General features: G+C 41.1%; 12 protein-coding genes across 12 annotated transcripts; 8 read left to right on the top strand and 4 right to left on the bottom strand.

Moving 5' to 3' along the window:
* Positions 1 to 388: 388 nt before the first annotated feature.
* SAMD00019534_027370 (hypothetical protein) lies at positions 389 to 2,198 on the bottom strand (the record flags this gene model as incomplete). The annotated part of the gene is made up of 4 exons (XM_012902035.1): positions 389 to 1,259; positions 1,339 to 1,602; positions 1,675 to 2,050; positions 2,117 to 2,198. Coding segments are annotated over 4 exons (1,593 nt in total), but the record flags the coding sequence as incomplete, so codon positions are not given.
* A 232-nt stretch (positions 2,199 to 2,430) lies between these two features.
* On the bottom strand, positions 2,431 to 3,188 carry SAMD00019534_027360 (hypothetical protein; the record flags this gene model as incomplete). The annotated part of the gene is made up of 2 exons (XM_012902034.1): positions 2,431 to 2,729; positions 2,801 to 3,188. Coding segments are annotated over 2 exons (687 nt in total), but the record flags the coding sequence as incomplete, so codon positions are not given.
* Positions 3,189 to 5,135: 1,947 nt separating this feature from the next.
* On the top strand, positions 5,136 to 5,945 carry SAMD00019534_027350 (hypothetical protein; the record flags this gene model as incomplete). Its single annotated transcript, XM_012902033.1, has 1 exon — positions 5,136 to 5,945. A coding segment is annotated over one exon (810 nt), but the record flags the coding sequence as incomplete, so codon positions are not given.
* A 72-nt stretch (positions 5,946 to 6,017) lies between these two features.
* On the bottom strand, positions 6,018 to 7,495 carry SAMD00019534_027340 (hypothetical protein; the record flags this gene model as incomplete). The annotated part of the gene is made up of 2 exons (XM_012902032.1): positions 6,018 to 6,623; positions 6,710 to 7,495. The coding sequence occupies 2 exons, from the start codon at positions 7,493 to 7,495 to the stop codon at positions 6,018 to 6,020; spliced, it is 1,392 nt and encodes a 463-aa protein (XP_012757486.1).
* Positions 7,496 to 8,047: 552 nt separating this feature from the next.
* Positions 8,048 to 9,775, top strand: SAMD00019534_027330 (hypothetical protein; the record flags this gene model as incomplete). The annotated part of the gene is made up of 2 exons (XM_012902031.1): positions 8,048 to 9,394; positions 9,473 to 9,775. 2 exons carry the CDS (start codon positions 8,048 to 8,050, stop codon positions 9,773 to 9,775), a joined length of 1,650 nt encoding a protein of 549 aa, XP_012757485.1.
* A 539-nt stretch (positions 9,776 to 10,314) lies between these two features.
* SAMD00019534_027320 (hypothetical protein) lies at positions 10,315 to 11,184 on the top strand (the record flags this gene model as incomplete). Its single annotated transcript, XM_012902030.1, has 1 exon — positions 10,315 to 11,184. One exon carries the CDS (start codon positions 10,315 to 10,317, stop codon positions 11,182 to 11,184), a length of 870 nt encoding a protein of 289 aa, XP_012757484.1.
* Positions 11,185 to 12,012: 828 nt separating this feature from the next.
* SAMD00019534_027310 (hypothetical protein) lies at positions 12,013 to 13,191 on the top strand (the record flags this gene model as incomplete). Its single annotated transcript, XM_012902029.1, has 3 exons — positions 12,013 to 12,450; positions 12,523 to 13,029; positions 13,117 to 13,191. Coding segments are annotated over 3 exons (1,020 nt in total), but the record flags the coding sequence as incomplete, so codon positions are not given.
* A 184-nt stretch (positions 13,192 to 13,375) lies between these two features.
* SAMD00019534_027300 (hypothetical protein) lies at positions 13,376 to 14,125 on the top strand (the record flags this gene model as incomplete). The annotated part of the gene is made up of 4 exons (XM_012902028.1): positions 13,376 to 13,408; positions 13,565 to 13,731; positions 13,869 to 13,953; positions 14,051 to 14,125. Coding segments are annotated over 4 exons (360 nt in total), but the record flags the coding sequence as incomplete, so codon positions are not given.
* Positions 14,126 to 14,611: 486 nt separating this feature from the next.
* SAMD00019534_027290 (hypothetical protein) lies at positions 14,612 to 16,216 on the top strand (the record flags this gene model as incomplete). Its single annotated transcript, XM_012902027.1, has 4 exons — positions 14,612 to 14,614; positions 14,683 to 15,105; positions 15,191 to 15,708; positions 15,790 to 16,216. Coding segments are annotated over 4 exons (1,371 nt in total), but the record flags the coding sequence as incomplete, so codon positions are not given.
* A 1,836-nt stretch (positions 16,217 to 18,052) lies between these two features.
* SAMD00019534_027280 (hypothetical protein) lies at positions 18,053 to 19,498 on the top strand (the record flags this gene model as incomplete). Its single annotated transcript, XM_012902026.1, has 3 exons — positions 18,053 to 18,389; positions 18,485 to 19,121; positions 19,198 to 19,498. 3 exons carry the CDS (start codon positions 18,053 to 18,055, stop codon positions 19,496 to 19,498), a joined length of 1,275 nt encoding a protein of 424 aa, XP_012757480.1.
* A 647-nt stretch (positions 19,499 to 20,145) lies between these two features.
* SAMD00019534_027270 (hypothetical protein) lies at positions 20,146 to 21,909 on the top strand (the record flags this gene model as incomplete). The annotated part of the gene is made up of 5 exons (XM_012902025.1): positions 20,146 to 20,430; positions 20,497 to 20,737; positions 20,807 to 21,333; positions 21,394 to 21,445; positions 21,518 to 21,909. The coding sequence occupies 5 exons, from the start codon at positions 20,146 to 20,148 to the stop codon at positions 21,907 to 21,909; spliced, it is 1,497 nt and encodes a 498-aa protein (XP_012757479.1).
* A 155-nt stretch (positions 21,910 to 22,064) lies between these two features.
* On the bottom strand, positions 22,065 to 23,256 carry SAMD00019534_027260 (hypothetical protein; the record flags this gene model as incomplete). Its single annotated transcript, XM_012902024.1, has 4 exons — positions 22,065 to 22,409; positions 22,493 to 22,703; positions 22,775 to 23,060; positions 23,133 to 23,256. 4 exons carry the CDS (start codon positions 23,254 to 23,256, stop codon positions 22,065 to 22,067), a joined length of 966 nt encoding a protein of 321 aa, XP_012757478.1.
* Positions 23,257 to 23,787: the final 531 nt, after the last annotated feature.

Genomic DNA, 23,787 nt, shown 5'->3' with positions numbered 1-23,787 from the left:
TTCTGTTGAAATGGTCAACGTTATCGTTAAGAGAAGTTCAAAGAACTTATGCCTCTTCATTCAGTGCGAGTAAATTACAACCCATGGTGCTGTTGAAATGTTGTTGTTTGTTTGTTGTTGCCATGGCGACTGTTGATATTGGGTGATTGATTGATTGATTGATTGATTATTGTTCAGGTTGATTGTCTGTTGCTACTTGGATGGGTATTGAATTGAATTGATTGATTGACGAATAGAAATGGGGTTGGGTCATCCCGTCCCATTAATGTGAATGGAATTAACTGATTGACATGGAATGGTATTGATGCTACACTGTTACTGCAATTGATGATGGCCATGACTACAGTCAAGTGTGGTGTGACCTCTAAACAATCTAACTACTTAGATCATAGTTATAGTTCTCAGATACATAGTTCTCTGCCAAACCTGGAATGCCATCGGTGGTTGGCCACATTGTGAGCTTGACAGCGTCGGCTACGATCACTTGCCCTTTTGGTGTGCCCAGTGATGAGATGTGGATCACTGGCGTTGTTCCAGCGACAAAGTAGAAAGAGTCTAGCAATATCCATCTGGCGCCATAGTGTTGTTGGTCAATGATGAATTGGTAGGTAAGATAGGACTCATCACCGGTGGTGACCGTGTAGATTGCTGTAGTCGTTTGGTTGGTGGCTGCAGGGAACCAGACACACACTTCGTAGAGGCCCGTCGTGTTGATGGGGAAGTTCCACATGACGACAAATGGCACGACACCACCTCCATCAATGTAGAGGTAGGTATTGTTGTACGCCTGTTTAGATTGTGCAGTCTTCCATCCTCCTTCTGGCACCACCACAGTCTGTGAGCTGTCCATGATGATCATGGTTGGGTCACCCTTGGTCAAGTTCATGCCGTGAATAAGTCTCGAAGCAAACATGCCCAGTATGGATGATTGGTATGGTGGTGTGCCAAAGTTCTCGTAACCGTCGGTGAATGCCGACATGATGAGCTGACGGCCATTGGGCAAGATGATATGGGCGATCTCATTGACATCAGTATCGCTTGTGCCAATGATCGAGTGAAGCACGGTTCCAGGTGGCAGGCCAAATCCAAATGAAGTGTACTCTGAGAAGGTCTGACGTGACAAGAGGTCAGTCATGTATGATTGTCCATCTGGTGTTATTCCACCTTGGATCATGTATAGCATCAAAGTAGCTGAATCCAATGGGTTCATCATATTTGGTCCAACAATCTCAAGTGCCAAAGCTTCAGTGTAGGCAGCGCTATTGTGTTGTATACAGAGATGTGAGTAATCATGATCATCCATACGTTCGATTAACTCTGAATGATTATGAGGCTTACACTGGACCAGAGTTTGAAGGATATATCTTGTTAAAGATGCTTTGATTGCCAAGTAGACCATTCTCTTCGAGGAAGTTCTCAACATATCTACGCTTGTGCATCCATGTGGTAAAGGCTGTTGAGTTGGTCTCTTCAATGTTGGTGTTTGGTGCTCCAGATATACGATCCACAATGATACCAGCATAGATTGAGCTAAAGTCATTCATCATTGGTCCTGTTGCCGGTTGAAGACATTGTGGTTCTTGATTGCCACCTAGACACCAACTATGAATGAGGTCATTGAGTGATTGAGTTAGTGAGTGAGGTTAAACATAAAGGGTAGGGTAGTAGACTTACTTAACAGCAGCAGCAAGGAATGGGAGGTATACACAACTGGATGCATTGGCCAGTACATCACCATTGTAGGAGGCCACTGACCATGAGCCAACAGGATTGAGCACCATCACTGTAAAGTCCAACTTTGTGATTGTTGGGTTGACACTCAGCAGCCAGTTCCTTGAGGAGAAGGCAACTTCCAGTAGTTGATCATCCTCAACTATTACATAGGGTGCTGTGATGCTGGGTAGGTTGTTGGCCGAGTAGTTGCGAGTGAGGATCACCATTGTCGTGACGACGATTGCCATGAACAGTGTCGATATCATTGGCAACAGTTGTTTGAATGTGAGTTTGGGGTTGTTCCTGGTGGCCGACAGGAAGGTCATGCTGTTATTGGGTGACGAAGAAGGTGACAGCACCAACGGTGTATAACCACCTGATGTCGTTCCACCTAGTGAATCACCTATACTTTTTCCCAAGTAGCCTGAAGAGTTGATACTCTTACTATTATTGACTGTATTGTTATTATTATTATTGTCCATTGATTATAGATTATTGTATCTGTTCGGGTACAGATAACTATGATCAAGGCAAAGGGCACAGAATGAGCATGAACATGGGTCTGTGAGGGGGGTTCGGAGATGCGAAGAAAGGGGGACTACTTTTCAAAAGATATTTATTTCGAAACTTGTGCACAAGAGTCTTTTAGTTTAAGTTGTAAAGAGATAATAAGATTAGTGCAAGTACTTATCTTTAGATAAGTTTATTTGATCAAGCAAACAACATCATGAACCAATGTCTAAGGATGACAAGAAGGATCACCTCACTCACCAACAGACCAAAGACGACAGCACTTAACATTGCCTTCCAAGTGAACACTACCTGCCAATGACCTGCAGCATTCACTCTAAACGTTGACTCATAGTACGACATGTTGTACACCTTGTTACTGATTGGTATATATAGATACATAGCAGTCTCATCAGACACTCTACTAGCATCCATCAATGCCACCACTGTCTGTGTTTGTAAGTCTATCAGTTGGTACTTTTGTTCGCCTCCACAGTTCAAGTGATCTAATTATAGTATAATCATAAGTATTAGAAGTTGATGTTTGATGATTGTATGTCATGAATAGATCACTTACATTTCCTTGCTATTGCTTGTCGACCATATGTAAGGAACACACATGATCGTGAATGATAGACTAACATTATAAGTTGGAAGATGGCTGGTGTGGCCAGAAATACTATATAGGAGAATGGACGAAGTGATCCAGTGCCTGCAATGAACAGTACCCAAAAGTTGAGTATACTGGGGAGTACAAGTAGGAGCAGTAGACTTGGATGGAACAAGAATATCAGTTTCATTAGGACACCGGTGGGTCTGGGCGGGTCAACCAAGAGTTCTCCAGAGGCTACACCATCATCCATGATAATCCTATTGAATCGAGAAGAGGAAGAGGTTGAAGATGCTGCCTTGTAGTATTTGTTTATACTGATTATATTATGATTATTAATATTATTGTTATTATTGATTGAGATATTAATGTCATTATTATTTATGGAACCATATTCAACAATGTTATTGTCAACAACCGTGTTTGGAGAATATGATTGGTTGGTATCAGAGATCTTTATGAACTCTATCGACTCTTCCGATCGATGGTATGATGGTAGGAATTGTTCATCTTCAACATTTGGTTGCATTATTATTATTATATTTAAGTAATATTTCGGATGGTTCTAAATGACTTTAACAATCATTGTTGTATAATGATCATTCTTTATTACATCCTATAAACGAAGCATTTAATAAATTAAACAGAGCATAATGGGCATACCTCCAAATTGTGATTGTTTATCTCAACAACAAAAAGCCCCTTCTCACAAAAGTGATATCGGATTGCCCAAATTAGGCTCATGTGCACCCCACGATCATTCATTTGCAATTGTTTAATTGTTATATGTAGTAGAGAGGAAGTCAGGATCACAATAGTACTTTGGACATCCAAATGGTCTCTGTGGAATGGATACTAGACGATAGCCTGGCAAACATTGACCAATAACATTTGAACATACTTCCTTCTTGACACAGCCATCGAACACTACACATCTACTGGATTGACGAGTGTAGACACGAACCTGTTCAAACAGCTGAGGAAGACATATATCAATTGGTAGTGATGGTAAACATGTTTGAGATGGGTCATCAATGTTGGCATAGATGGCAGTGATACGCATATCACCCTTCTTATCAGTGTACGCTTGAATAATAGCCTTGTGATTCCAATCCTCACCAAGCAACTTGTAGTTCATCCAATTATTATCAATATATTGATAATTTGAATAGGTATTCACCAAATTACCAGAGTAGTTTCCATTAATTGATGGATAGTTTACTTGTTGCCAATCAGTTGTGCCCCTAATTTAAATCTAATGTTAGTATTCATTCAGTATTCACTAACAGTTTTCTAAATACATACTGAAGTATTAAATAATTTCCATTTCTATACTTTGCATCGGCAGCAGCAAGGGCCATTAGACGATAACCACCAAAGATATTGAATCTTACCGCAGGTAGTGAATTGACAGTGATGTTCTCCAAGTTACCATAAAGGATTCTTTGTTCCTCCTCGGAATCAATTAGACTAGTACGGTAGTAGTCGACACTCTCATCCACTCTCAATTGATGAACGATTGTAGCAGCACCAGTTCTTGAGTTGACCTTTCCAACACTCCAAGATCCACAGGGATCATTAACACATACTATTCCAGTTGTTTTTAAAAAGTAATGTGAATCGTCAGCTGCCAATGACCTGGTAGCACAGCAAAGTATTATTAATACAATAGTAAATAATGATAGAGTTAGTGTCTTTTGTTTGAACATCATAATAGATATAAATAGTTGTTGTTTGTAAATTCAATTAATTAAAGTTATAAATAATAAATAATGATTTGATTGAATTTCAATGCTTTGAATTTACATTTTATAACAATTATTGGGCAACTGGGAATTTCCATTCACAACATCAATAAAACGATGTTTGTGGTGTGTGAGGGGGTGTGATCTTGGCATGACCTTAACAACCCGACCGAATTGATAATTCTTCGGGCGATGAGATTGTTCATTGTCTCAGGGTGTGTGTATGTGTATATAATAATAATAATAATTAATAAGATAGATAGATGTCAATGACAGCGTGAACATCATAGAAGTTGCAGATGCAGGTCATTAGCTCCAACCTTATAACCAATGGTTGATGTTCTTTAATTTATACACGCTCACTCATTCTCTCTCTCTCTCACTTTAATCAATCAATCGATCAATCGATACAATACAATTAGTACCACTACTACAACAACAACAACCTTATACTACTACTACTAGTACAGCCTAGAGTCTACTCAATCGATTGTCAATCTACAATATACTTTCAAACCTCCCTCCTCCTACTCCCTCCTCCAACATCATTCATCTTAATGTCTAATTTACAACAACTCATCCGAATGCATCTGAACCAGAAGAAACCGTCATTGAATTCGTTTATCGATGCACTGATACGCTTCCTGGCCCTTACTGCGGGCAAGGACAAGTGTGCAAAGACTCTACAATATGCTGCAAAGTTCATTGGATACTATGCTCTTAAACAACAACAACAACAACAACAGTGTACAACTACAACAACAACAACTCCACCATTGGTAAACAAATGGAAGACAACAGAGTCATCTATTAGTGCCGCTCGTAGGTTCTGGCGTCTGGGAAACATACTTGCCGACCATCAGAAGCTGCTGCAAATGCTGGCCAGCTTCACGAGAAAATACAAGGAGGTCAACTACCAGCTGACATTGATACGCCAGGTGGTCAACTACATGTACTTTATAATGGACCAGTTCACATGGTCCACCAGCATGGGTCTGACAAGCTTCAACACTGACAAGATGTCTCACTACTGCAATATATGTTGGTTCACCGCGTTGATATGCTCAATCACATTGGACATTAGGGAGCTGATGACTGTCAGACAGAAAGAGCACGAGCTGCTTCAGCTTCAAGCGGCCGACCAACAGGTCAGTGGTGCCGATCTGCCGTTTGACACGGAGCTAGAGACACTGCAACAGAAGCGCAACGATCTCTATCTCAACTTTGTCAAGAATGGTGCAGACACCATGGTGGCAGCGTTCTCACTCAACTTCTACAAGACCAGCCAAGGTAAGATCGGAATGTATGGACTACTCTCTGCACTGTTAGGTATCTATCAAACATGGCCTGCCACGTCCTCATCCAAATGACCTCAATAACAACTTGAATGAATGAATGAATGAGACATCATGTCATCATATATATTATATATATCTATATTACTCGAGTAGGTGTATCTTTGAATTGACAGAGTTGTAACCAATTGACTCGATGTGTTGTTTGATCGTTTGGTTGAACGACACTGTTCCACAGACCAACACATCGTTGTTGTCAGCAGTGACACTGCTGTGATGTGATAGTAGTTCGACGAGCATCTCTCTTGATATCCTTCCATAGCGAAAATTGCCCACCAAGCCATCTGCATTGGCGCCATCCAACTGTTGAGTCAAACAATAGTATATAGTCAATCGATTTGGATGTCTTTGTTGCAGTGCCTCCAATTCCTGTCGATATAATATATCCGATTGAGTCTTGTTTGAATAGACCAGTATCATATGAGGTGATGTCGTTGTAATCGATAGTTGAGTGATCATTGTATCATCCTTTGATTGATGTTGTTGCTGTTGCTGGTGGCCATCAAACATATCGTTCAATATTTGTAACATTGGAGTGATACCAGTTCCACCTGCAATGCCAATGATGTATGGTTTGCTGTAGGTGTGTAGATTGAACGAATCATTGGTCTCGATTGGTCCCTTGATCTGTAGACTATCACCTACATTCATCTGAGTGATACTCTTTGAAACATCACCTGATTCATATCCCTGTGTATTGTTGTTGAATAGATGGGTTCAGTCAATGAGCCATTCCCAACTAACAACAACATAGTCAGTTGTCCTGTCATTATTACCTTGATCATGAATTGTAGATAGTATTCGTTCTTGAGCTCTGTAGTCGATTCGATCCTACAACCAATTGGCGTGTAGCTGCGAAACTCTTCGTCGTTCAACCTTGCCAGTGATACATGTGTCAATGGTCTCATCCAATCATCACTCTTGAGTGTTCCAGGAGGCTTCATTTCAATCATATATGTATCGCTAGTAATCTGTTTCTTTGTCACGATTGACGTTGTCGCAAGCATAACAGATGGTCGTTTGGTTTGTGTTATTGTTACTGTTGCTGCTGTTACTGTTGTAACTGGCTGAGGTGTTGTTTGTGTTGGTGTTATAATGGTCTTGACGCTATTGTTGTTGTTACTGCTGCTACTGGTTGTGTTTGATTGAACACTCCGCAGAGGTTGTGCAGATGGTTTGAGAAATGGTTGTTTGAAGGGCACTGACGATGTAGGTGCCAATGTTGAGGATGAAGAGGAAGGCGCAATTGAACCAGGTGCCACACGTCCAATGCAGAAACACTCTAGAATGAGCTTTGCATTCTTGCTGTGATACATGGCCTCAAAGTCAGCAGTGGCATTGGCTCCAGCACATCTGAACAGGAAGTTGAAGCCGCCAGGATGCATCATCAAGTATGCAGTGAGATCATAGACATAACCATTGACCACTGTCCAAAAGTCATCACGTTGATTATGATTTGCAATCTCCTCCCAAGTGTATGAGCTTGGTATCTTGCCCTGATACTTCTCCAAGGCCTGTTGAGCGATGCCTCGTATCTTTTCACTAACTGTATTCCTATACATATATATATAATAATATTACAATGTTGTTGTATTGTGTGGTTTGTGTTTGTGTCAAATGACACTCGGTTTCACAAACCTCCTCGATCTCATTTGACAAACAATACGTCATCATTGGCGTGTCCAATGTTTTTTTTATTCAAAATATTCGATTTCTGATATGTTACATACAACAACAATTACGATGATTATCACCGTTGATATGATTGTCATACACCATCATCTCATTAGTTACTCCAAACAATGAGCAACCAATCTTGGACAACACTACCCATTAATTCGATGTTTCGGGTGGTTTCAAAACTAAAGAAAATAAAATAACAAATTAAATGGGAAACGTGGGTGAAAGAAGAAWTGAAATGGAAGGTTGAGTCCAGTGAACTTGAACTCACATCTTGGACCAACATCGTTATCATCTCAAACCCCACCAACTATCATACACATTATATATATATATGTTTTAGACAGTTAGTATCTCTAGCTTCATCATCAATTAAATCAACAACCTTATCATCACCAACAACTAGATATTACTTTAGTGCATCAAGTGTAATAATGTCATTCGGAAGAGCATCAATCCCAAAGCCATACAATGAGCCAATGCTCAACTATGAGGTCGGTTCACATCAGAGACAGTTGTTGAAGGATGCCTGCAAGAGATTGAGAGAGCAGCCACCCATTGAGATCCCATGCATCGTCGGCAATGAGGAGATCAGAACCGGTGACATCCAGAAGCAGTTGACTTGCTCCGATCACAAGCACGTCGTGTGCACCTTCCACCAGGCCAACGCCGAGGTGCTCCAAAAGGCCGTTGATTCTGCCCTCGAGGCCAAGGTGCGCTGGGAGCAGCTGCCATTCGAGGATCGTGCCGCCATCTTCTTGAAGACTGCCGATCTGCTCAACACCAAGTATCGTTACGAGATCTTGGCCGCCACCATGCTCGGACAGGGCAAGACCGTGTGGCAGGCAGAGATCGACGCTGCCGCTGAGACCATCGACTTTTTGCGCTTCAACCCCAAGTACGCCGAGGAGATCTACTCTCAGCAGCCACCAGCCAACACCAACGGCTGCTGGAACCGTGTCGAGTACCGTCCATTGGAGGGCTACGTCGTCGCCATTTCCCCATTCAACTTCACCGCCATTGGCGCCAACCTGCCATCGTCACCCGCTTTGATGGGTAACGTCGTGCTGTGGAAGCCAGCTTCCACCGCCATCCTCTCAAACTACATCGTCTACAAGGCCTTCCGTGAGGCTGGTCTGCCAGCTGGTGTCATTCAATTCCTGCCAGGTAGTGGACGTCTCGTTGGAGACATCCTCATCAACAACAAGCACTTTGCCGGTCTGCACTTCACTGGATCCACTGGAGTCTTCAATGGAATCTATCAAAAGACTGCCGCCAATCTGGCATCCGGTCTCTACCGTGGCTACCCACGCATCGTCGGTGAGACTGGAGGCAAGGACTTCCACTTTTTGCACAAGACTGGTGAGGTTGACCACTTTGTCTTCAACACCCTGCGTGCCTCCTTTGAGTACCAGGGCCAGAAGTGCTCCGCTTGCTCTCGTGCCTACGTCCCAGCCTCGCTGTGGCCAGAGATCAAGGAGAAATTGATCGCCAACATCAAGGAGATGAAGCAGGGTCAGTCCGATGACTTCTCCGTCTTTGTCTCTGCCGTCATTGACAAGAACTCCTTCAACAACATCAAATCATACATTGACCACGCCAAGGCCAACCCAGCCGATGCTGAGATCATTGTTGGAGGTGGATGCGACGACTCTGTCGGATGGTTCGTTCAGCCAACAATCATCCACGCCAAGAAGCCCAACTACAAGTCGATGGAGGAGGAGATCTTTGGACCAGTCCTGACCATTTACGTATATGAGGATGATAAGTTTGAGGAGACTGTAAGTAATCAATCATTCAAATCAATCACAATATATATATATATATATATTTCTAACACTATTCGTACGCTCCTGTAGCTGAGACTTTGTGATACAACATCACCATACGCCCTCACTGGTGCCATCTTTGCCAGATGCAGATATGCCATTAACACTGCTAGCCAGATCCTTAGGGGCGCTGCTGGTAACTTCTACATCAACGACAAGTGCACTGGAGCCGTCGTTGGCCAACAACCATTTGGTGGTGCTCGTGCCTCTGGTACCAATGACAAGGCTGGTGCCTCTTTGAACCTCTTGCGATGGGTCTCTGCTCGTACCATCAAGGAGAACTTCATTCCATTGACCACCTGGAAGTACCCATACCTTGCACCAGAGAACTAAACATCCAAGTGACTTGGTGCCAATATTACTATTCAGTCCGCCAATAAACCCAGGTGCACTGGATGTTAGTGTTGTTGAACTTCTCATTTCAAGTTGTCATGACTTCTTGGAATGATGGATGATGTCTAACCTTAGACATGGACATAGTTTGAGGGCGGAATGGTTAGACAGAATACGGTCAACGTTGACAGGTGGTTGGATGTCGTTATACGTCGTTTCATCATCTTTCGGCATTAGTTCTCATTGCATGCAAATATCTTTTGGTCGACTGACTAACTATCGTGACACTTTTTTTGATTATGATAAGAAGATCGTCGCGCCCCATCATCTTAGACCCAAGCTTCAACCAATGGGTTGTTTGAAATAAATATCTAGAACGATCGAGTAAGGTTCTTTCATTGTGATCATACTAGGTTACATGTCTATTCGTCGTCAGACACTCCGATCAACGATGAACCAGTTTAAAACTGATGCTTGTCAGTCATATCAATGTCAAATTCATCTTTCAAACTGTCAATCTAACTTTCAAACATACAATAATGACATCTAACAAACAAATAATACTCTTTACTTTGGCCGCCACATTGATATTGGTGATCCAACACACATCGGCATTCAACCTTGCCGACTACCCCAATGCCAGTAACACTGGTGTTCCATTTGGCACAACTCTTAAAACAATCAATGCCTCCACAATCAAAAAGGCAGGCACAATCATTCAAGACAGTCTCATTATCGGTTGCCTCACCATCAAGGCAAACAACGTAACTGTCAGACGTTCAAAGATCATTGCTCAGGGAAGATGTGGCATTAACATTTGTCCAGATGGTGAGTGCGGCTTCCTCAAGGACATCCTGTTGGAGGACATCGAGGTCGATGGCAGCCAGGTCTCAATCGACGGACTACTAGTTGGTTCACAAGGCTACACCTGTCGTAGATGTAACATTCACCATGGCCGTACAGGACTCGGTCTGCAGTGGAACGTCACCATTGTTGACTCTTACATTCACGACACTGAGAGAAAGGATGTGAACAACACAGCGGTGCACATCACTGCGGCATCTGGTCATGGAGGTGGCAATCTCAACATCACACACAACACAATGATCTGTGATGCACCATCCGGTTGCTCATCAGCGCTGTCCCTCTACGGTAACTTTGAGAACCTGACCAACATCATCGTCCAGAACAATGTGATGTCTGCCCGCGCTTCCTACTGTACTTATGGTGGCTCATTAGGCGGAAAACCATACAAGGCTACAAACACTTCCTACATTGACAACTGGTTCCTGCAAACCTATTTCCCCAAGTGTGGCAGCTCTGGTGCCGTGGCAGGATTTGAAATTGCTAGAGGCAATGTCTGGGCCAACAACCGTTATGAGGATGGTACCATCGTCAACATTGTTTAGCCCTACCTACCTACTGACAACTCAAAAAATAACCTTGTCACCTCCTTGATATATATATTAGATATACATAATTATTATTTCCATTAATAATACATTGAATAAAAAAGTTTAGTTCCTTATGTGGTTGTTTTTGTTGTTGCTGGGTTGATACCTTCTCTAGTTCATTGTCTGAGAGCAACTTGACGGTCAACTCTAGTGGAACAAGTGAGTGCAAAATGGCGCACGACATTGTTTGATATCTTTTAAGTGGTCCATTCGTTCTGGTATGGCAAGGGTTTGGTGCAGGTGTTGGTATTAGTGTTGCTAGTCACTGGACATTTTTGAGTGTTTTGACCGTCAACTAGATAAGATCAGAGTGCCATCATCCGGTGTTTACAAGCCAGGTCCCAAGGGTTCAGCCACCAAACAGGATGCCAATGGACTGTACTGTTTCACTTTGGACAGTACTACGGCCACTGAAGGAGCAGGCAACAACGTGATGACCATTCACAGTGGATGGGTAAGTTAGTGAATACCTCTTCTTTTAAATGTCAAAATCAGTGTTTATTCTAACAATTTTATCCACTCTCTCCTCCTCACTATTATATAGGTCAGGGTATAAGGAAGGACAACATTCAGAGTTACCATCATCAATACAATCATCCAACAGATACTGTAACCCACACACTGAACCAATCTGGAATAAACACAAAACGACTGAATTGGATTGAAATAAGATACTTTGGTTGAACATGTGAATAGTTTTTAATTAATGAACGACGAGATGATAACATAATTTCAAAGAGATAATAATACTAGTATTATAAATATATTATATATATATAAGATATGGATGAGAACATTGGTATCATTTTGGATATGTTTCCATCGATGGCCATTGATGACATCAAATCATCATTGTCATTACATAACAATAATGTAGAGGATACCATCAATCACCTTTTGACCACACCTGTTGCTGTTGCTGACGACAACAACAATGAGCATGATGAGGACGACGACGAAGAGAAAAAGAATGAACAACTATTACGAGATATGCTTAAGGCTGAACAGGAACAACTAGATAAGGAACATCAATCAAAGACATACTACTGTAGCATCTGTTATGACGATCTCATGATTGACCAGTTCTACATCATTGATGAATGTGAGCATCGATTCTGCGTTGGCTGTCTAAGACACCACTACCAATCCCAGATCCAGATGCGATTTCCTTACATCAAATGCCCTCAGCTCACATGTCCTAGGAAGGTATCATATGTTGAGGTGAGTGATATCTATTCTATCCATACAACGATACAGCTCACCGCTCACTCACTAACTCACGCAACTTGACAGGTCAAACACATACTCTCTGATGAGGAATTTGTAAAGTATGATAAACTGTTGTTGGATTGCAGTCTCCAGAAGGACAAGAACTTGGTCTACTGTCCATATCCAGACTGTGGCAGTGCAATGATAGTTCCAACTGGTGAAGAGGGTCATGTCGAGTGCACCAACAATGAATGTGGCCATAACTTTTGTTTAAAGTGTCGCGATGAACACTATGGCTACACATGCCAGGAGATAGTTGATCTTCGAGAGTATATTAGAGAGAACACTTATGTGGCCAAGGTGAACGTAGCCTTGAACGATGGACACGCCATACAGAACCTGTTCTGGATGGGCAAGGGTCGCAAGTGGAAAAAGACAGTGATGAAGATCGACAAACGTCTTGGAAGCTACCTGGCTAACAACACACGAATGTGTCCTACATGTCATATCATCATCGAGAAGGATGGTGGCTGCAATGACATGGACTGTGCATTCTGTCACCACAGGTTTTGTTTCGGCTGTGGAATAGATGTAAGTTTACTACATTCTTTCAATCAATCAACCATTCATTCATACATTCATTCATTCATTCATTCTAACCTTCCAATCCAATACACGATCACAACAACACATGTTATTAGCGCCAACAACACAATGGAAAATATCCATGCCCAATCGTGCCAAGACAAAGGGTAAGCGTATATTAATAATATGAGTTGTCATTATAACTTTCATTGTCACTTGGGTCCTGTCCACTGGAACTATTGTTGTTGATGGTCGAAAGGTGGTGTGAACTCTCAAAGCAAACATACTTTTTATTCATTCTGCGAATACAAACATACAATTATTTATATATATCTTCATAAACAAATAAAGAATGTCACAAGAGATTGAGATCACTGATATGCAGGTACTATGATGACGACGGACTGACTGACAGACAGATATCGTCTTGTGTGTTGAATGAACTGATACTGACATGACTGCGAACATTACATCAACAATTCACGACCGACCAATCAATCAAACAATCAATCATATATGTTACAATATCATATATATATAGGAGTTTCAAAAGATTAGAGAGAAGCTCTTCAATCTAAATAGAAACTTGAATACTATTAAACAAAAGATACAGTACACAGATAAGGATAGACAAAGATGTTTGATCACTGTAAAGGATCTCGATTCACTGCCATCAAGTACAAAGACATACAAGTCTGTTGGAAAAATGTATGTCTATCATCATCACCATCATCATTCTTCAAAGGCTATCTAGATAAGAGATCATCAGTTGCGATATTAGTGATCACATGTAGCACGACAATGCTTCAGTTCAACAAAGTCTAACAATGAATGAAAACATACAGGTTCATAGTGGCCCCATTAGATACACTGAAGAAAGATTTGAAGAAACAAGCAGAGAAGGATGAAGAGGATGTCAAAGGACTAATGGTAATCAATCAGTTTGTTAAACTAACATCTATGCGCATATAGGTGGAGTAATTGGCAATCATTCTGACTAACAAAACAATAACAAATATATATTTAGAACCAAGGCAAATACTTAGATGCACAGATAACAGAGACAGAAAAGAGTCTTAAGGAACTGATGATCTCAAAGAAATAAATAAATAACTGTTCTGGGCATAAACGAAACGTCTTCTACGATCAGATCATTGATTGACCAAATCAAACCACTGACGGCACCCACATCGATGTGATATGTTTGTCCCCCCAAAAATGGAGTGTGGACACTTTTGATTTATTTTTTTTTGATGGATACGAGTGATGAGTGAGTGAGCCTTCTTCCATCATTCTAAGCACACTCAACATAACACCAACCAATCATACACATACATACACACACACATATAACCAAACAAACGGGAACACACTCAACACTGTATCATATCCATCGTAAAAGCGTCACGTGTAATACTATTATATATAATTATTGTTAGGAAACTATATCTCCCAAGAAGTGTCCTTCCCAGCTCACATCACTACTCCATCACCTCACACCACACCAACACACACAACACAGAAGAACTCGACCAGTATAGGACAAAGGAATAGATAGAGGACAACAAACAGATATATCGTACACACAATGGTATGCTTATGAGATAATATAATAGGTGATCACCTATAATATTCCATACCAACACAACATCAATATAGCAACAACAACAGGGAGTAGGCATCACAACGAACAGCCTCATCAAGGGAAGATGGACGGTGATTCGTAAGATTGGACAGGGCGCATTCGGAGAGATCTACTCGGGCAAGAACATCATCAACAATGAGATGGTGGCCATCAAGGTGGAGAAGATCGACACGAAGAAGCAAGTGCTCAAGCTCGAGGTGGCCGTGCTCAAGAAGCTGCAGGCCTGTCCATATGTATGTAGGTTCATCACATGTGGCAGACACAACGACTACAACTATATGGTGATGGAGCTACTGGGCGACAACCTCTCAGAGTTGAGACGACGTCAAGGCGATGGCAAGTTCTCAATGACCACCACTCTAAAGTTGGGCATCCAAATGATTCAATCATTGGAGGCTGTTCATGATCTTGGATATCTACATAGAGATGTAAAGCCTGTATGTATTATTACATTCGTCAATCAATCACATCACATCACATCACATCACATCACTTACTCACATCAATCAATCATAACATTAGTCAAACTTCACTATTGGATTGGGTAACAACAAGAGACATATAACATATTTGATCGACTTTGGATTGGCAAGAAGATATGTATTGTCCAGCGGAGAAGTCCGTCAAGCTAGAGATCAGACAGGCTTCAGAGGAACAGCCCGTTATGCATCGATAAACTCCCATCTCTCAAAGGACTTGGGCAGACGCGATGACCTCTGGTCGATTCTGTACGTGCTGATTGAGTTTGCGCTGGGTCAGCTGCCATGGCGCAAGCTGAAGGACAAGGATCAGATCGGCGACATGAAGATCAAGTACAACACACAGGACCTCGTCAAGGACCTGCCCAGACAGTTCGAACTGTTTATGCGCCATCTCAAGACACTCTCCTACGAGGAGCGACCAAACTATGCAAGTCTTCAGTCGCTGCTGACTGAGTGCTACCACGAGCATGGAGGCACCGATGCCACCCTCTTTGACTGGGAGGTTGCCGCTCAGAACAACAACTTTATCAACTCTAGTCATTCACAGCTACCAAGAGTGTAAGTCCATTCATTCAATGATCATACTCAATATCACACTTACTCATTCTCTTCTTCTTCATCTTCTTTTGTTACAAATAGTACTGTACCATCACCTTCAACTGTGGATGTTGAAGCAAGCAGGGACAATGACTCAAAGCCCTACAGGGACTCACCTATTGAGAATGAGTTGTCGCCACAGGCACCTCATCGTAAGGACTCGGCCAGTGCGTCTGTGATTGCAGCATCATCGGACAATGGCGAGAAGTCTGGCTCATGGAACCAGAAGAGTATCAATAAGCGACCAGAGGAGTTGCTACCAACTGGCACGGACGATACGATGGCCAATACACCTACCAAGATCAAACCACTGTCTCCAACGGTCCAGCAGCCACAACAACTCCAACAACAACAACAACAATCAAACTCTAAACTAGCCTTTAACAACACCAGCAACACCAACAACAACAACAACTACACGACGGCCAACAACCATCCCAAGACCAAAGGCAGATGTTGTACAATCATGTAATACTATACTATAGCACCACCACCAATCACCTAATGGAGAGGCTTACACAACAACAAACACCATTCATTCATTCATTCATTCATACTCCTCCTCCCAAGCACGCATGTCCATTCGCGCGTGCATTGAAGGTGGACCTCACCTTACCATCAATCGCCACTCTTTACACTAACAGACAATATTGTTGTTCCTTTGTATTACCTAGCTACCCTACCCCTTACAACTACTAAACTCCCATCATCATTCATCAACTTATGCAACTTGCGCACGAATAATCCTTCTTTCACTCCCTTCCTACTTCTTCTTTTCCATCTAATCATACATACATACATCATTGCTCATTAATGAGAGCCGGCTCCATCCCTCCTCCCCACAACAACAACAACAACAACAACACGACACTCTAGCATACCTACAATAAAGGTAGCATGTTTGAATCAGAATTGACTATTAGACCTTGATATCCATCATTGGTGATGGTAGTTGGTTATGATTTTTGGTCATTTTATTGGGTTTCCAACATACATACTAATCATTCTCGGCATCCACCTGGAAACAAAACAAACAAACTCAATTCCAACCTAGCATATATATATTGTCTGTCCACTTATTACTATTATTATTATTATTATTATTATTATTATTACTTTTTTGATCAACATCACCACACTGACAGCCAGACAGACATAGAGTCAACCACTACTTGATCAACAGACAACGGTACCATTACCAATTTACACATATTCAAAACCATTAATGAATCGTTATTCTAACAGAGGAGGTGCTTGACCTTATCATCGTCCAATCCCTGACGTTCTTCATCAGAGTGTGTGAGTATGTGGTTTGTGTGAGTTGTTAGATTGGGGTGTGATTGATTGATTGATTGATGGGGTAGGAATGATGATTCGTTGTGAGAGGTCAATGAACAGAGAGATATATGAACGATCACAGGTCATACCTATTCAATTTGGTAAGTGTGGGTGATGTAGCGCCATTCGGTTATTGATTGGTAATATAATAAATTAATAATACATTTTTGTCCTTGTCCAAGTCAATCATGGGTTACAAATATTAATTAAATGTATTACACAATATTCAAAATATTATTTATTATTTAAATAATTAACAAACACAGGTGAATCCATTATCAATTAATTAATTAAATTTCCAGGATGCAAATAATCCAAACTAAATATATAAAGTCAGTTTTAATATTAGTGACCATGATGATGATATTGTCATCATTGATGGTCGTGATTGCAGAGGAGGATATGGTCCATGATAATGATGACAGAGATAGAACTGATGAATATGCTTACCAGAATGAGATAAAATGTAATACAAGCGAAGAAGCAGAAGCATGTCTCAAGATAATGGATAGATTGCCATCTGGAAAAATAGAAGGTTACTTTTTCAAAGTCAACAGATATCAAGGGTTGAATACAGTGTACTTTGGATTCTTCAGATCCAATGACCTATGTTCATATGGACATGATCTCTTCAAGAACTGTGCCTCTAACTGTACCTACAAATGTTATGAACCATCATACTGGCATAAACAAAAGACTCAACCATCAACTCAACCATAATTATTTATATATATCCAAATATGTATATTATTGTTAAAAATAAATCTGTGTATCTATCTGTCTATTTTCATCATCCAACCCAGCAACTGTCTGTCATCTTTTTTTTGCAGATCTTTGAAAAAGGTTTGGGTGTTGTTTGAAATAAATCAAAATAAATTAATTTAAAAGAGTGATGATCAATCTAGCTTTGGTTGTGATCTGTTCTTATTAATATCACAGTCAACATATATATATTTATAAAGATAAAATGTCAACATTAACACAAAGAGCATTAAGGTCAACTACAAGGTTCACAAATATCAATACACAGAGATGTCTGTTCAATCAACGTTCAAGATTCTATTCAAACAACAACAACAATAACTTTAAGAATACATCATCGTCATCAAGGATTGGATGGATTGTTGGTGCAGGTATCGTTGTAGCTGCCACTACATCCGTGGCCATTGCTGCTGATGAGCAATCATCATTCGACAAGTCACAGACATTGAGAGAGAAGATCGTCAACAGATACCAAGACAAGATCAGAGAGTACAGCACCCCAGAGAAGATCTTCCAAACCTTTGCCTCTGTCAAAAAGAATGGTAATCATCATCTCAAGTCCATCATGAGACTGTAGACATCACTCACTCACTCACTCACTCACTCACTCAATCATTCACACTCTCTACAACAATAGGCGAGTCATTCATGACATTGGATGACTTTGTAAGAGCCATCTTGCCAAGCCAGTTCAGAGAGTCAACACAGACATCACTCAAGGGACTGCCGTTGAATGTTAGGAATGTGCCACTGTCGTTCCAGATCGCAGATATTGATGGAGATGGACTCATTTCATTCAGTGAGTTCATCTTCTTCTCCACACTGCTCTCGATCCCCGAGAAGAGTGTAGAGATCGCCTTCCAGATTATGGACGTCAACCACGACAACTCGATCGATGTCAACGAGTTCACCAAGATATTCAAGCTGCTCAAGAACCAGAGTGCCTTTGCCTCGACCTCCACCTCGAGCAAGGCACTACTCTCACAGGGCTGGGTCAACTATCTCTTTGGCAAGCATGGCGACAACTCGCTGTCAGTGGAGAGGTTCAAGCTGCTGCTGGACCAGGTCAGACGTGATGTGCTCCAGCTCGAGTTCAACATGTACGATACCACAGGTTCTGGCTTCATCTCTCAGCGTGACTTTGGTCGTCTGATCGCCTCCTACAGCAACTTTGGCCAGAGGGATCAATACCTAAAGGCCATTACCTCATTGCCTGCCACTGTAACAACTCAGAACAAGGGTATTTCCTTTGATCAGTTTGTTTCATTCAACAAGTATGTATACTATAGTACACATGGGAATCATTCCATCAACTAAACACTGACCTCCTCATCCCCTCAAACAAAATAGGATCCTTAACAAGCTTGATGAAGTTGGACTCTCGATCGACTTGTACAAGGGCATCAACCAGCCATTCACCAAGAATGAGTTCAAGTATGTGTCTAAGGTGATCGCATCGTTTGAGCCATCCAAGGAGATGGTGGACACTATCTACACCATATTCGACTCGGACAACAATGGTGACCTGTCCAAGGATGAGTTTGTCGAGGTGATGAAGCGCAGAAAGTACAGAGGTTTGGAGAATAATCGTGACTCTGGATTCATTGCCAGACTTGAAAAGGTCTACCAAGTAATCATTGGTAAACTCTAATGATGTGATGGCATCAATCAAAGAATCACGCGCATCCATCCATCTATCCAACCATCAATCATCCAAACAACCAAACAAGTTAACTTGGAAGTAAGTGTATTAGACCATATTTGGACACAGGACACAAGGTGCTAATGTCTGTCCATCCCATAGCCACTCATAGGGAACTAGTTGAAGAAGAATAAAACATGTAATGTAATGTAATAGCCTATGCGACTTCGCTGTCTGTCACACACTCGCACACACACACCATCAATCAATCATTCATTGTCTTTGTGTCACGTGACCATCACACACATACAAACACAAACTCACACACACATATAATATTATCGAATTTTCCAGTCCGACTGGATAACTCTTGATTATAAACAAGGTAGAATGCTCAACCATGGTCACTACTACTTAGTAATATTACATTGTTATCCAGATCTCTAAGACAACAACCTCAAATATATTCAATCATGAAAATATTATTACTTTTATTTATTTTTTTTAATATTTATATTATATTATGTAATGCAACAGTACAAACATCATTGGAGAACTTAAACTTATATAGAATTACACATGGTGGAAATCAGAATATACTCAAATATATCTCTACCAATCAGGACAAGTTCATTTTCGATCATCGACGTACTAATATGGACTTGGAGGCATACTTCAACGAGGAGACACTGTTTGACCTGGTGGATAAGTTCGATGACCAGGTCGTACAACCAATTGTCAACACCAAGTATGATGATTCCTTGAACAATGCCAACACACCAGCGCCAAAGTTCTCAAGATCAGGTTTGGTCCAATACAACAAATATCTCACCAATGATGAGTTGACTACCTTCCTAAGAACAGTGGCCAAACTATATCCAACTCTAACCAAACTCTACAGTATTGGTAAATCTGTAGAGGGTAGGGATTTATGGGCAATGGTAAGTTATTATTCTTGCATTCAATCAAGAAATCTAACTAACAAACTTGGTAATCTTTAATTTTAGGATTTGACAACCAATGCAGGGTTTGATGATATGAAGCCACAAGTAAAGTTGGTTGGTAATATGCATGGTGATGAGATTGTTGGAAGACATCTACTCGTATACTTTATAGACTACCTCACCTCAAACTACAAGTCCAATTCTAAAATTGAGGATTTGTTATCCGATATCAAGATATCCATTATTCCATCAATGAATCCGGATGGTTATCAAAAAGTTCAAAGAGGCAATGCCTTTAATATTGGTGAGTGATCAAAATGTAGTGTATCCACCACTTTCAAGTTATAACTAATTATCGATATTATCAATCTAGACCTTAATAGGGACTTCCCTCAAGGAGGTGCACGTCAAACAATGAAAGAGCAACCTGAAACACAGGCAGTGATGAAGTGGACCAAGGAGAATAGATTCGTTCTCAGTGCTAATCTACATGGTGGTGCAGAGGTTGCAAACTACCCATATGACTCGGCCAGGGGAAAAAGTCAGTACGAGACTGGATATTATAGTGTGGCACCAGACGATAGCACATTTAGAAAGATTGCACTCACCTATTCACTCAATCACAAGTCCATGCATGGATCAGAGGAGTTCTTTGCTGGCATTACCAATGGTGCAAATTGGTACGTGTTGGATGGTGGAATGCAGGATTGGAACTATGATAATCTCAATGACTTTGAGATTACCATCGAGGTGTCCAATGACAAACAACCTAATCCAGAGATGTTGCCTTCATACTGGGAGGATAATCGTCAAGCACTATTATCATTCGTCACACTACCAACTACGATGGGAGTTTATGGAAAGGTATCCAATACCAATGGTCAACCATTACAAGCCAAGGTATGTTCTCACAATGCTATAATCAAGATATTTAATCTATTACTGACTTAATCTATTCAGATACAAATACTTGGTATCAATCATCATATTAATTCATTTGCCAAGTTTGGAGGTATGTCAATGGTCATAGACAGGTTGAATGAATATTATACTAACTTGATTCCAATCTTCACAATGAACTTAGATTATTATCGTCTACTTGACTCTGGTATCTTTACAATGGTTGTTAGCTCCCCTGGTTACAAGTCGCACAAACAGGTGATCCGTGTGGCCAATGGACAGAGGACAAAGGTGGATGTTGTACTTGAGGAGGGACAAGACGATGTCAACAACAAAGTACTTGTTCCAAAGGTGGATTGTGAAAGTGATATAATTGACAGACCAGTGGATAAGACTGTCGTCAGTATTATCCACAGCAAGAAGGATATCTTCCGCTACAAGAAGGTGGTGGTCTCATCATTCATCATCTTTATGTCCAACATTGGTATGGGCATCGGTATATATGTCTACCTAACAAGACGAAGAAACCAAGCACTCCAACGAAGGAACTACTCTGCTGTGGCAGGCGACTCATAAGTGCGTGAACTGAATAAACATCGACATGGCCTTGGGTCCAAATGACTTGTTGATCAAATATTATTTAATGTTACATTCCCATTGATGTTGTTGTTGTTGCTGTTGACGATGTTGTATGTATGTAGTAATTGAGTGAATGAGTGAGTCAATGCCTTTTAAGCCTTTGGCTGAGACTCGGCTGTTTGAACGCTGGCGGTGGTGTTGGTGGCCTGGACATCAAATGGATAGTCGATAGTGTTGAGTGAGTATGAGGATATTTCTGTGAGCTGAGCGAGCTCCTGTTGTCTCTTGGCCAACAGAGCATGGAGTCTGTTGTACTCCTCGATTGGGAAGCTCTGTCTCTTGAACAACTTGGCCTGCTTGCCCTTGAACAGATGGTTCCTCAGCGCCTCAAAAGTGTACTCTGTCTTTGTGATCGAGAAGTAAGTGTATCCAAGGAGTACAGTTCCAAACGATACAAAGTATGTGATTGGCTCTACAATATCCCATGACAGTTCCCACTAAAGATTGATTGATTGATTGAATGATTGGTTAGTACATTGTCCAAAGATCATTCTTCCAAGTGTGTCTGATCAATGCATACCCAGGTCAATCTTCCAAGGAAAACACCTTGCAACACAAGGTATCCGAGACCTCCCCAAATGACGCGATGGGCACCTCTCATTGCCTTGCCATCGATTGTAAGCTTGATTGCCTCGAGTGGTCTCAAACTATCCTCAATAACCTTTATCTCATTGTTCTTGATCTCGATCAGTCTCTCAAGACCAACACCCTTGTTTTCAATATCTAGGATGCTATAAAAGAGTGAGTGATGATGATGACGGCGATTAGTTTCCATCAGGTATCTCAATCATTAACTACTTACTGATACAATGATTGATAGACGTGGTTTGGCTTGATAAAGACGGAGCCAGAGAGGGTTGGTGCGGTGGAGGTGGGGAGATGGAGGATGTTTCCAGACTCGGTCAAGGCGGAGGATAGACGCTCAACCTCTGACTCCTGGAATCCAGCACTGACACACAATGCCTTGAACTCATCGTATGGGATCTTTGTACGTGGATCAAGGCTAAGTCTCTGACGAAGCTTAGTTGCATTAGCTGATTTCAAAATAATGCTAAAGTCCTGATGTCTGGAAGCAATATCTGATGGATCTGATTGATTGTTTGATTAGTCAGTGCTATGTTGCTTTGTGTAAGTGAGTGAGTCCAAACCACTTAACATACTCTTTGTTGCAGTGCAGAACAATCTGGATGTGGCAGGTCTGTTGACAACACCTCTGAATGCAACAGAGGTTGCAGAGTTAACTAGAATGCCTCTCTTTAAAATGTTGGAGAATGCTGGATTCATCATCTATTGTTTAATGTTGTTGACGACTTATATAAATATATTATATATCTTAATAGATCTTTAAGTGACTTGAAGAGAGAGGTAGCGTGATTGATTGTTACGTTCTTGATCATCATCAATCAGAAATTTTGAGTGTCAAAAATTAAATTAAAATTAAAAAAAGTCCAAAAACAGATCTATTTTCGATGAATGTATCCTCCTCAAGGTCTTGGGTCGTGATTGAAGGATTGTTTATTGATGGCAGGGTCTGGCAACGCGTTGTTGCCAAGCATTACGGAAGAGGAGGTAATTGGTAGATCATGTTGTTGATATGATTGATTGTTATTGATTGATTGATGATATATTTCGTGTTAAACTACAAAGCTGCTGGTTGCCATTATTATTATTATTATTGGTAAGATATCGACTTGGTTTGGTAGGTATGATGTGCTTTACATAATTGAGTGTGATGGATTAAGGGATGGAGGGATGTGGCTGGGTAATGGTTGAGTTGGTGATTTATGGAACGCGGGATGATGACACTGGAATAAC

The sequence above is a fragment of the Acytostelium subglobosum genome (genome assembly GCF_000787575.1).
Source record: "Acytostelium subglobosum LB1 DNA, scaffold: scaffold4, whole genome shotgun sequence".
NCBI lineage: Eukaryota > Evosea > Eumycetozoa > Acytosteliales > Acytosteliaceae > Acytostelium > Acytostelium subglobosum.
The sequence above is the reverse complement of the archived record's forward strand: the minus strand, read 5'-3'. Positions and strand labels throughout refer to the sequence as shown.